The sequence below is a fragment of the Sinohyriopsis cumingii genome, chromosome 9, assembly GCF_028554795.1.
Source record: "Sinohyriopsis cumingii isolate HCF-2022 chromosome 9, ASM2855479v2, whole genome shotgun sequence".
NCBI classification, from domain to species: Eukaryota; Metazoa; Mollusca; class Bivalvia; order Unionida; family Unionidae; genus Sinohyriopsis; species Sinohyriopsis cumingii.
Window position 1 is genome coordinate 11,367,394 of NC_142969.1, and position 14,451 is coordinate 11,381,844.

The following is a 14,451-nucleotide window of genomic DNA, read 5'->3' on the forward strand; positions in this document are numbered from 1 at the left end:
AATTTTCTGTTGAAATCATGTATTTAAATGCTTAAAAATTGAGAAAAAGTAAGAAAGAGTTGGGAGACATAAGATTCAAGCCATAGTTTAGAAATGCCCCACGTTTGAAGAATACTTTCCCCCTTGTTAATTTCCCAAACGATATTCCACACCATCTAAAATAGACAACTTAGCTAAAGTCCATTTCAACTTCAGAGTTTCAAAAGTAAGGTCTGCAGAATTATTTTCTTTTTTTTAAGGAGCGCACTAACAATCGGCTGGTCATCCAATCCTGTGAGGCAGATACCCAAAAATGTTCATTGATTCATTTTCACATCAGATGTTAATAGTCTAGTATCCTGTAAAATAACAGTTGTACAATAACTGTCAGTTTTCCTTTCCAAATATTGGTTGTTAGAGCGTTGCTATCATTAATTTGTAACTCAACGAAATGGACGGACAAATTGGATATTGAACTAATGATTTCTTTTATTATTTGGATAATAATGAACTTAAATCTGTTACAGCTACATCATGAATGAAAGCAGCAGCAACAGCATCTATATGGTTAAAATGTATATTAAATGTGTCCATTTATCATGTATTCGTAATCCATCAAGTAACAACTTCAAATAATACACTTGGCTACCAATTCTGTTCCATCAATATTATGCAAGATGCACAAATGTTAATTTGAAGTAATCAAATTATACACAATCCTTAATTGGAAATGCAGTATTTCAGTTTAATTAGGTGCCATCTTCTTAAAATAATAATACGCAAGAGTCACTAAACAGTGCTGAATTTGTATGACTAACGTTTCATCAATGTCACATGATTTGCACACAGGTTGGTCAGAAATAAAAGTTGTGATTATACTGCAAAATGACCAAATGTCAGTATTAAGGTTACTTTAAGGCATGTCAATAGGATAAATTGGTACAGAATTCCAGTCATGTTTATGTCAATAGGATAAATTGGTACAGAATTTCAGTCATGTTTATGTCAATAGGATAAATTGGTACATAATTCCAGTTATGTTTATGTCAATAGGATAAATTGGTACAGAATTTCAGTCATGTTTATGTCAATAGGATAAATTGGTACAGAATTCCAGTTATGTTTATGTCAATAGGATAAATTGGTACAGAATTTCAGTCATGTTTATGTCAATAGGATAAATTGGTACAGAATTCCAGTCATGTTTTTGTCAATAGGATAAATTGGTATAGAATTCCAGTCATGTTTATATCAATAGGATAAATTGGTACAGAATTCCAGTTATGTTTATGTCAATAGGATAAATTGGTATAGAATTTCAGTCATGTTTATGTCAATAGGATAAATTGGTACAGAATTCCAGTTATGTTTATGTCAGTAGGATAAATTGGTACAGAATTCCAGTTATGTTTATGTCAATAAGATAAATTGGTATAGAATTCCAGTTATGTTTATGTCAATAAGATATATAAATTGGTACAGAATTCCAGTCATGTTTATGTCAATAGGATAAATTGGTACAGAATTCCAGTTATGTTTATGTCAATAAGATAAATTGGTACAGAATTCCAGTCATATTTATGTCAATAGGATAAATTGGTACAGAATTCCAGTTATGTTTATGTCAATAGGATAAATTGGTACAGAATTCCAGTTATGTTTATGTCAATAAGATAAATTGGTATAGAATTTCAGTCATGTTTATGTCAATAGGATAAATTGGTACAGAATTCCAGTCATGTTTATGTCAATAGGATAAAATGGTACAGAATTCCAGTTATGTTTATGTCAATAAGATAAATTGGTATAGAATTCCAGTTATGTTTATGTCAATAAGATAAATTGGTACAGAATTCCAGTTATGTTTATGTCAATAAGATAAATTGGTATGGAATTCCAGTTATGTTTATGTCAATAAGATAAATTGGTATAGAATTCCAGTTATGTTTATGTCAATAAGATAAATTGGTATAGAATTCCAGTCATGTTTATGTCAATAGGATAAATTGGTACAGAATTCCAGTCATGTATATGTCAATAGGATAAATTGGTACAGAATTCCAGTCATGTTTATGTCAATAGGATAAATTGGTACAGAATTCCAGTTATGTTTATGTCAATAGGATAAATTGGTACAGAATTCCAGTTATGTTTATGTCAATAGGATAAATTGATACAGAATTCCAGTTATGTTTATGTCAATAAGATAAATTGGTATAGAATTTCAGTCATGTTTATGTCAATAGGATAAATTGGTACAGAATTTCAGTTATGTTTATGTCAATAGGATAAATTGGTACAGAATTCCAGTTATGTTTATGTCAATAGGATAAATTGGTATAGAATTTCAGTCATGTTTATGTCAATAGGATAAATTGGTACAGAATTCCAGTTATGTTTATGTCAGTAGGATAAATTAGTACAGAATTCCAGTTATGTTTATGTCAATAGGATAAATTGGTACAGAATTCCAGTTATGTTTATGTCAGTAGGATAAATTGGTACAAAATTCCAGTTATGTTTATTAACATTACAGCAGTTTAAGCACAACAGCGTAACATTAATGAACACTTCTGGTCCAAAAATCTTGTGTGAGGCTGGTTTTTGTTGTCCGTCATAAACTACCATCTCAAAACTGCTGATAAAAAAAACTTTGTTTCCTCACTGAATTCTTTCATTTTAATGGTCATCATGTAGATGTAATTAAAAATAAAAAATTATGTTAAGTCTATTTACTACCCATTTAAAGATTTTTCTTATTTTGTCACATATCACGTAACTTACCGGTTTACAAAATAGTCATGTTGCATCCTTATGTACATCTTCAGCAACCATCCTGATCAACTGTAAACAACCTCTGATTGGCTCCATAATGGTTTTTGAAAATGGGATAGCAAGTGTGTCATGTGCAAACCGAATTTTGTGTGCAACTGTTTGGTTTTTCGTTAAATTTTGAAGCCATAATTTTGCTCACAACATGGTCAAAGCAGACAAGACACAGGCAGTTTATCTACGAATTCATAAATTTGTCAAATGTTGATTATATAAAAGTATTTACATTTTCTTTATTCAGGCACAAAATAAAGTGACTCCACAATGCCCATCTTACTGTTTAATTTAGTAAAAATGTTCTGACAAGGCAACACGTTGATGATCATGTAAGTGGTCAGACAGGTGCATCACATGTACCAAATTGAAATATTTTAACATTATTTTTCCAACCAGGAAGACAATTTTTACAGTTTAGTAAGCAGAATACACACGTTTGTACCAATCATATATTGTTTTATGTACTTGCAATGAAAAAACAAAGTTATTTTAATTTTTTTATTTGGACAAGTAATGTCCTATTTTGATCTGTCTGGAATGTAAAGTTTTTGGAAATGACTGTGGAAAATATAAATTAACAAACACATAGTTTATGTCAAAACTGTCTTTATTATCACAGTAGCACATGAAGACATATAATAGGTAATATTTGTGAGCAGCTAAAGGCTAAAAATGCTTTTCACTGCCTCTTTTCAGCAAACACCAGCATCTCACATACAGCAAATGTAGGTGGAGAAATTTAGAATTTGTGTATTAAAATTACAGAGAACTCAAACTTGTCTACTAAATCTGAGGATACAACTTACAAACACTTGCAGAATAAAGGTAGACATATCATAGGTAGACACATTGCATGTAGACATCAGAATTACATTTTGTTGCTCTGTAGAAAAGGCTTTTTCAGCACGGGGACAGTGGAGGGAACTTTTGTTTACATTTTGTTACTCTGTAGAAAAGGTTTTATCAGCACTGGGACACATGGAGGGAACTTTGTGTTTACATTTTGTTACACTGTAAAAAAAAAAAAGGCTTTTTGAGGCACATGGAGGGAACTTTATATTTACATTAAATTACACTGTAGAAAAGGCTTTTTGAGACACATGGAGGGAACTTTATGTTTACATTTTGTTACACTGTAGAAAGGGCTTTTTGAGACACATGGAGGGAACTTTATGTTTACATTTTGTTACACTGTAGAAAAGGCTTTTTGAGACACATGGAGGGAACTTTATGTTTACATTTTGTTACACTGTAGAAAAGGCTTTTTGAGACACATGGAGGGAACTATATGTTTACATTAAATTACACTGTAGAAAAGGCTTTTTCAGCACTGGAACACATGGAGAGAACTTGATGTTGACATTTTGTTACACTCTAGAAAAGGCTTTTTCAGCACTTGGACACATGGAGGGAACCTTGTTTACATTTTGTTACGGGGCCCCGAGTGGCCAGGTGGTCTAAAGCGCTCACTGGTCCGGATCACTGCCATCTCACCTCTGTCTGAGTGGGTTCGAGGCCAAGGCTCGGTTGGCGTGGGTGCGTGGGAAAGCCTGCCAGTAGCTTCTCGTGGGTCGGTAGTTCTTCCCTGGGTTTTCCAGGCCTCTTCCTCCACCAGTTATATTGGCCGCCATGTATAGCCTATCTTGTGCTGAAAAATGGCATTAAACCCTAGAACAACAACATTTTGTTGCACTGTAGAAAAGGCTTTTTCAGCTCTGGGACATATGGAGGGAACTTTGTTTACATTTTAAATTCTTGCAACTGTTCAAGCAGAAAAGAAAGAGAATAAAACAGAACAATACTACAATCCTGTTTAGAATTTTCTTGTTAAAATATACAAATTAATATTAAAAATCTAGTCTGCATGTTAGAAACAGACTCTTCAATTTCTGAAATATATATGCTTAAATTATCACTTTAAGTTCAATGTATCATTAATTAGTTGCATTCAATAAAACATAAAATAGAGAGCTTGAAAGTACTTTAAATTAATGAACTTTCCGTAATAACATGAATGTATTTAATTACTGTACAAACATGAATGTATTTAATTACTGTACAAACATGAAGGTCTTTAATTACTGTACAAACATGAATGTATTTAATTACCGTACAAACATTAATGTATTTAATTACCGTACAAACATGAATGTATTTAATTACCGTACAAACATGAATGTATTTAATTACCGTACAAACATGAATGTATTTAATTACTGTACAAACATGAATGTACTTAATTACCGTACAAACATGAATGTATTTAATTACCGTACAAACATGAATGTATTTAATTACTGTACAAACATGAATGTATTTAATTACTGTACAAACATGAATGTATTTAATTACTGTACAAACATGAATGTATTTAATTACTGTACAAACATGAATGTATTTAATTACCGTACAAACATGAATGTATTTAATTACCGTACAAACATGAATGTATTTAATTACCATACAAACATGAATGTATTTAATTACTGTACAGACATGAATGTATTTAATTACCATACAAACATGAATGTGTTTAATTACTGTACAAACATGAATGTGTTTAATTACCGTACAAACATGAATGTATTTAATTACTGTACAAACATGAATGTATTTAATTACCATACAAACATGAATGTATTTAATTACTGTACAAACATGAATGTATTTAATTACTGTACAAACATGAATGTATTTAATTACTGTTAGTCAGTACACCCTGAAAAATTTGCATGGAAGTAGTGTGTGTATTCTCTAAGTAGAGTGAACGAAAAGGGGTCACTTACTGGTCCAGAACCTATGTTATGTTTGAGAAGCAAGGGAATAAAACCTTACCTGTGATTGCAGATTAAATCCATTTGTACAACATTTTTTGAAATTCAGAACTAAAAAGAAAATCTATACCTGCAATGCAGACAACAAATGTCACAACTGCACGGTACATATCTAGTTCCATCCCTGTTCATATACACGTCTAGGATTGTACACTATCTTTCATAAAATACCTAATTGTTATTTTTGAAAGTATACAGTATAAGAATTTAAAGGGGATATGTTATAAATACAAAACCTGATTGAAAATGTTTTGTTTGAAGTTGGGGGTGGGGGGAGAACTTGTTTGATACAATATAGGAACATACATCTTGGCCTGATGGCCTTGACATTCCTTTGCCATATTGAACTCGTTCTGTGATCTCTACATAGTACACATATCAGAACTTTTATTTAATGTCTATATATAGTACATTTTTCATCAGCATAACTGGCCAGTTTTTCATTTCTTCTTTTATGTCTTTTCCATCTTGTTAGTGTCAAGGTCAGTCTTGCATTTTTCTCATGCAGACAAGAAAGTCTTGAATATTTACTATTAAAAACAAGTTTTGATAAATAAAGGATAATTCTATTTTAATATTTTTGTTACATTTTAATCATAATATTTGTATGTATCTGGGATTCACAGACTTTCAGGTCCTAAGTTGGCCTCTGGCTTCTTGTCCGACTAATGACGCCAAACAATGGTTTTTCAAAGGTTGTTTTGATGCATGTCAGATTGGTGACTCCAAACAATGGTTTTTCAAAGGTTGTTTTGATGCATGTCAGATTGGTAACTCCAAACAATGGTTTTTCAAAGGTTGTTTTGATGTACGTCAGATTGGTGACTCCAAACAATGGTTTTTCAAAGGTTGCTTTGATGCATGTCAGATTGGTGACTCCAAACGATGGTTTTTCAAAGGTTGTTTTGATGCTTGTCCAATTGGTGACTCCAGACAATGGTTTTTCCAAGGTTGTTTTGATGCATGTCAGAGTGGTGACTCCAAACAATGGTTTTTCAAAGGTTGTTTTGATGCATGTCAGATTGGTGACTCCAAACAATGGTTTTTCAAAGGTTGTTTTGATGCATGTCCGATTGGTGACTCCAAACAATGGTTTTTCCAAGGTTGTTTTGATGCATGTCAGAGTGGTGACTCCAAACAATGGTTTTTCAAAGGTTGTTTTGATGTATGTCAGATTGGTGACTCCAAACAATGGTTTTTCAAAGGTTGTTTTGATGCATGTCACCTATTTTATGATGAGTAGATGTTACTTGCTAAAAATAGAATTGCTAAAAATAGAAATTGTGAGATTTCTTTGACAGGCATGTGTTTGGAAATAAAAGGCACTTGTCTGTAATGAAAAACTACCAGGAGGATTTTGTTCAAAGCATGATTGGATAGACGTTAGTGGAATGTAGTGCATATGAGCAGCAGTTATGGTATATTGTCTAGATGATAATTACAGGAGACTCAATACATACTGCTTGGCAAACAATTAAATGGACAAAATTGTGTTCTCAAATCATTCTCAAAAAAAATGGATTCTTAAATAAAATTTGTATCTTGTATCCCTCTCTCAACTTTTTTGACTTGCCCATGGCAAGTGCCTTGCAAATGTGAGCTTGCCCATACCAAATTTGACCTTGTTCCAGGAGTTGGGTAAGTGGATTTGTAAAATCGTGATTCATAGTTTGATCAATTTTGATTTAAGTTTTCCATTAAATTTCTTAAAGTCATCACTACACTAATGGAGCCAAGCAGCTGTTATTACATCCTTTTATAGTCCCAGATAAAATCAATAATATATTCTGTCATCTTTTTTGGAGATTTGCTAAGCGTGAAGAATGTTACAGCCATCTTACAGAAAAAAGAATTGAAGCCTAAACTGAAAAAAAACAATGTTTATTGAGTTCAGCCAATTAACATTTGCATAAGATGACATGTTCGGAAGGTCAATCAGACTAAAAGGTCAATCAGACTAAAAGGTCAATCAGACTAAAAGGTCATGCAAATACCACATAAACTCTTTTGATTTGTGAATGTTATGTCCAGATGATTGCCTGACATAGGAAAGTCTTGTTGTATTGCCTGACATAGGTAGGAAAGTCTTGTTGTATTGCCTGACATAGGTAGGAAAGTCTTGTTGTATTGCCTGACATAGGTAGGAAAGTCTTGTTGTATTGCCTGACATAGGTAGGAAAGTCTTGTTGTATTGCCTGACATAGGTAGGAAAGTCTTGTTGTATTGTCTAACATAGGTAGGAAAGTCTTGTTGTATTGCCTGACATAGGTAGGAAAGTCTTGTTGTATTGTCTAACATAGGTAGGAAAGTCTTGTTGTATATAAATTGTGCACTGAGTTCATAAAAAATGTGAAAATATGAAGGAAATATGTAAGGAACATAGTGTGGTGACTAAGTGGAACTTAATTAGTGTGGTGGATAATTGGAACTTAATTAGTTTGGTGAATTAGTGGAACTTAATTAGTGTGGTGGATAATTGGAACTTCATTAGTGTGGTGAATTAGTGGAACTTAATTTGTTCAGTGAATTAGTGAAATTAATTTGTGTGGTGGATTAATGGAACTTAATTAGTGTGGTAAATTAGTGAACTTAATTAGTGTGGTGAATTAGTGGAACTTAATTAGTGTGGTGAATTAGTGGAACTTAATTAGTGTGGTGAATTAGTGGAACTTAATTTGTGTGGTGGATTAATGGAACTTAATTTGTGTGGTGAATTAGTGGAACTTAATTAGTGTGGTGAATTAGTGGAACTTAATTAGTGTGGTGAATTAGTGGAACTTAATTAACGTGGTGGAGTAATGGAACTTAATTAGTGTGGTGAATTAGTGGAACTTAATTAGTGTGGTGAATTAGTGGAACTTAATTAGTGTGGTGAATTAGTGAACTTAATTAGTGTGGTGAATTAGTGGAACTTAATTAGTGTGGTGAATTAGTGGAACTTAATTAGTGTGGTGGATTAATGGAACTTAATTAGTGTGGTGAATTAGTGGAGCTTAATTAGTGTGGTGAATTAGTGGAACTTAATTAGTGTGGTGAATTAGTGGAACTTAATTAACGTGGTGGAGTAATGGAACTTAATTAGTGTGGTGAATTAGTGAACTTAATTAGTGTGGTGAATTAGTGGAACTTAATTAGTATGGTGAATTAGTGGAACTTAATTAGTGTGGTGAATTAGTGGAACTTAATTAACGTGGTGGAGTAATGGAACTTAATTAGTGTGGTTAATTAGTGTGGTGAATTAGTGGAACTTAATTAGTGTGGTGAATTAGTGGAACTTAATTAGTGTGGTGAATTAGTGAACTTAATTAGTGTGGTGAATTAGTGGAACTTAATTAGTGTGGTGAATTAGTGGAACTTAGTGTGGTGGATTAATGGAACTTAATTAGTGTGGTGAATTAGTGGAACTTAATTAGTATGGTGAATTAGTGGAACTTAATTAGTGTGGTGAATTAGTGGAACTTAATTAGTGTGGTGAATTAGTGGAACTTAATTAACGTGGTGGAGTAATGGAACTTAATTTGTGTGGTGAATTAGTGGAACTTAATTAATGTGGTGAATTAGTGGAACTTAATTAGTGTGGTGAATTAGTGGAACTTAATTAGTGTGGTGAATTAGTGGAACTTAATTAATGTGGTGAATTAGTGGAACTTAATTAATATGGTGAATTAGTGGAACTTAATTATGTGGTGAATTAGTGGAACTTAATTAGTGTGGTGAATTAGTGGAACTTAATTAGTGTGGTGAATTAGTGGAACTTAATTAATGTGGTGAATTAGTGGAACTTAATTAGTGTGGTGAATTAGTGGAACTTAATGATGTGGTGAATTAGTGGAACTTAATTAATGTGGTGAATTAGTGGAACTTAATTAGTGTGGTGAATTAGTGGAACTTAATTAGTGTGGTGAATTAGTGGAACTTAATTAATGTGGTGAATTAGTGGAACTTAATTAATGTGGTGAATTAGTGGAACTTAATTAGTGTGGTGAATTAGTGGAACTTATTTGTGTAGTGGAGTAACGGAACTTAATTAGTGTGGTGAATTAGTGGAACTTAATTAGTGTGGTGAATTAGTGGAACTTAATTAGTGTGGTGAATTAGTGGAACTTAATTAGTGTGGTGAATTAGTGGAACTTAGTGGTGAATTAGTGGAACTTAATTAGTGTGGTGGATAATTGGAACTTAATTAGTGTGGAGAATTAGTGGAACTTAATTAGTGTGGTGAATTAGTGGAACTTAATTTGTTCAGTGAATTAGTGGAACTTAGTGTGAAGAATTAGTGGAACTTAATTAGTATGGTGAATCAAAAACCTGGATATATTCTTGATGTATTTTGCAGTAATCATTATGAAGTCAAGACAATTCATTCTTTAATATGCTCACTCATCTTTGATTTTAGGATCAATTTCAAGGTCATGGAAAGTTTGTGTTGAAGTTTTGGTTGGTGTTTTCATTTGCTTTTATTTCCTGCCTTTGAATGGATTTTTTTCGCTCATACATAATGAATCATAATGAAACTAAGAAAATACCTTATGCTACATATTTTGTTCAACCTTTTGACTTTTGGGTCAAGGTAACTTGTTTTACAGCAGTGCTTCAGTTGTGTGCTTGACATACTGTGGAAGGCTTTATTGATTTGGTTCCTATAATCTTTTGTACACCATGACAGTTTCTTGTGTAACTTTTGGTACTGATTACTTTTGTACACTATGACATCACAGTATGTTTCTTGTGTAACCTTTGATATTCATTACTTTTGTACACCATGACAGTTTTTTGTGTATGTTTTGGTACTGATTACTTTTGCACACTATGACATCACAGTATGTTTCTTGTGTATGTTTTGGTACTGATTACTTTTGCACACTATGACATCACATTATGTTTCTTGTGGATATTTTGGTACTGATTACTTTTGTACACAGACATCACAGTATGTTTCTTGTGTAACCTTTGGTACTGATTACTTTTGCACACTATGACATCACATTATGTTTCTTGTGTATGTTTTGGTACTGATTACTTTTGCACACTATGACATCACATTATGTTTCTTGTGTATCTTTTGGTACTGATTACTTTTGCACACTATGACATCACAGTATGTTTTTTTTGTGTATATTTTGGTACTGATTACTTTTGTACACAGACATCACAGTATATTTCTTGTGTAACCTTTGGTATTCATTACTTTTGTACACCATGACAGTTTCTTGTGTATGTTTTGGTACTGATTACTTTTGCACACTATGACATCACATTATGTTTCTTGTGTATATTTTGGTACTGATTACTTTTGCACACTATGACATCACATTATGTTTCTTGTGGATATTTTGGTATTGATTACTTTTGCACACTATGACATCACATTATGTTTCTTGTGTATATTTTGGTACTGATTACTTTTGCACACTATGACATCACATTATGTTTCTTGTGTATCTTTTGGTACTGATTACTTTTGCACACTATGACTTCACATTATGTTTCCTGTGTATCTTTTGGTACTGATTACTTTTGCATACCATGACACCACAATGTTTCTTGTGTATATTTTGGTACTGATTACTTTTGTACACAGACATCACAGTATGTTTTTTTTGTGTATATTTTGGTACTGATTACTTTTGCACACTATGACGTCACATTATGTTTCTTGTGGATATTTTGGTACTGATTACTTTTGCACACTATGACATCACATTATGTTTCTTGTGTATATTTTGGTACTGATTACTTTTGCACACTATGACATCACATTATGTTTCTTGTGTATATTTTGGTACTGATTACTTTTGCACACTATGACATCACATTATGTTTCTTGTGTATCTTTTGGTACTGATTACTTTTGCACACTATGACATCACATTATGTTTCTTGTGTATATTTTAGTACTGATTACTTTTGCACACTATGACTTCACATTATGTTTCTTGTGTATGTTTTGGTACTGATTGCTTTTGCATCCCATGACACCACAATGTTTCTTGTGTAACTTTTGGTACTGATTACTTTTGTACACTGACATCACAGTATATTTCTTGTGTAACCTTTGGTATTCATTTTGTACACCATGACAGTTTCTTGTGTAACTTTTGGTACTGATTACTTTTGCACACTGACATAACAGTATGTTTCTTGTGTAACCTTTGGTATTCATTACTTTGGTACACCATGACAGTTTCTAGTGTAACTTTTGGTACTGATTACTTTTGCATACTATGACATCACAGTATGTTTCTTGTGTAACCTTTGGTATTCATTACTTTTGTACACCATGACAGTTTCTTGTGTAACTTTTGGTACTGCTTACTTTTGTACACTATGACATCACATTATGTTTTTTGTGTATCTTTTGGTACTGATTAGTTTTGCATGCTATGACATCACATTATGTTTCTTGTGTATGTTTTGGTACTGATTACTTTTGTACACTATGACATCACATTATGTTTCTTGTGTATGTTTTGGTACTGATTACTTTTGCACACTATGACATCGCAGTATGTTTTTTGTGTATCTTTTGGTACTGATTATGTTTTGTTCTAAACAAGATATTATTACTTAAGAATTATCATAAAATCAATATTCACAGTTCTGACCATAACTATTTGTATGTCCAAAAAATCAGGAATACATTGTAAAAAAAAATTGAGAAAATATAAAGTACAAAATTTACATGCAATATTATGACAAGTTGACTTTCAATCATTATTCAGCCCTGAAAGACTTTTTAAACAAACAAAAATATACATGTTTTAAAGAGTTGGCCAGTCTGTTACTATGTCTTACTGCATGACCTACATTTTATTCCAGGGATGGACCATTAGAATTGAAGAACCCCCATATCCAAAAAATGGAAGAAGATGTGCTGTACCATCTGGCGCTTAGCAACAAGTCACATGACCTGAAAGACATGTTCCATGAAGTGAAAGTAAAGATACACACATTCTCTAAACATATAATTTAACATTTGTTTCATTTAAGTTCAGGTACAAAACTGACATCATTGGCTGCTATTTCTTCACTGTTGGCTCCGTACTGTATAATTTTGAATTTATTATTGACATGCTATCTTGCAAGGTTTTTAATAGACATCAATAGATAAAGACGACATTCCTAAATTTTCAGGAATTAAAATTATGACACAAGAAGATTGAGTAAGGAGGATGAAAAGATAAGCTGGAAATATTACTTTCTTCCAGATAAATGCTAGAAAAAATAGAGATGTTTGAAAATAAACTTTAAATTACATACTTTTCATGTAGTGAGACAACACATTTGCAAGCATCTCTTTCCATTTATAAGTACAGTTGCCAATATAGTATGGTGGCACCCACAAAAATGAAGTCCATTTTAGTTTAGTTATGATGGCTAAGTGGATAGTATGATTGTGACCAGAAATATGCTGCTTCATGTCCTAACCAGTCTAGTCAGGTAATCTGCCATGTGTCCCTATACAGTTTATATTCTAACCAGTCTAGTCAGGTAATCTGCCATGTGTCCCTCTATACAGTTTATATTCTAACCAGTCTAGTCAGGTAATCTGCCATGTGTCCCTATACAGTTTATATTCTAACCAGTCTAGTCAGGTAATCTGCCATGTGTCCCTATACAGTTTATATTCTAACCAGTCTAGTCAGGTAATCTACCATGTGTCCCTATACAGTTTATATTCTAACCAGTCTAGTCAGGTAATCTACCATGTGTCCCCATACAGTTTATATTCTAACCAGTCTAGGCAGGTAACCTATTATAATTTACTATGTAGTTCATATCCTAACCAGACTAGACAAGTAATCTACTGTGTCCCAGTGTAGTTCATGTCCTAACCAATCTGGACAAGTAATCTACCATGTGACCCTGTACAGTTTGTATCCTAACCAGTCTAGGCAAGTAATTTACTTTGTGTCCCAATGTAGTTCATATCCTAACCAGTCTAGGCAAGTAATCTACCATGTGTTCCAATGTTGTTTCCTTTTTGCTGGATTATTATTTTACTTATGTAACAGATCACATGTTTTCTCCTGGTCATTAAGCTGTATTAGTACCTACAACTCAACTCAGCTGTTTCAGCTGCATGTTCTTTGTCCAAAAAGTCCAATTAATGTTGTCATTACGTATTCACTGCACTGTTACATGTACTTAAGTCCAATTAATGTTGTCATTACGTATTCACTGCACTGTTACATGTACTTAAGTCCAATTAATGTTGTCATTACGTATTCACTGCACTGTTACATGTACTTAAGTCCAATTAATGTTGTCATTACGTATTCACTGCACTGTTACATGTACTTAAGTCCAATTAATGTTGTCATTACGTATTCACTGAACTGTTACATGTACTTAAGTTACTTCATTCCGCAAGACTTATATATACATTTTCTCATTTCCAAGCTAACAAAATATTTTTGCTCCACCATGACACAGGTTGGGTATATTTTTTACCCACTTTCATCATCTATAAGTGTGCATTTAGGTCACTTGCAGGCATTGTGATGTGGAATCTGTATTCTATGAACACATTCTTTTTTAAGACCTTGCATTACTGTAACATATTTCGATGTAAAATAATTTATTGTTTTTAATTTTCAGTTTGTGTGTTTTGGTGGTTCCCCTAAACGCATGGAGAAATTCGTGACTTTCATTGTGAAGGATCTACAGTTCAAGATTCCAGCTGGAATGACATTGCAGAATATCTCTCATGGGTCCGATCGATATGTCTTGTATAAGGTTGGACCTGTGCTGTCTGTCAGTGTAAGTGCCTGCATATGAATACCAGAGCTTTACAATTCCTTTTTCA

At 32.7% G+C, this 14,451-nt stretch overlaps 1 protein-coding gene across 1 annotated transcript in view; it reads left to right on the forward strand.

The window, feature by feature from the left end:
- The window catches only part of LOC149791261 (uridine phosphorylase 2-like), a 46,606-nt gene that overhangs the window by 955 nt on the left and 31,200 nt on the right, over positions 1–14,451 (forward strand). The window contains exons 2-3 of the mRNA XM_089969760.1: positions 12,462–12,579; positions 14,244–14,405. Of these exons, the coding sequence (XP_089825886.1) occupies positions 12,462–12,579; positions 14,244–14,405 (280 nt within the window). The remainder of the gene's footprint in view (positions 1–12,461; positions 12,580–14,243; positions 14,406–14,451) is intronic.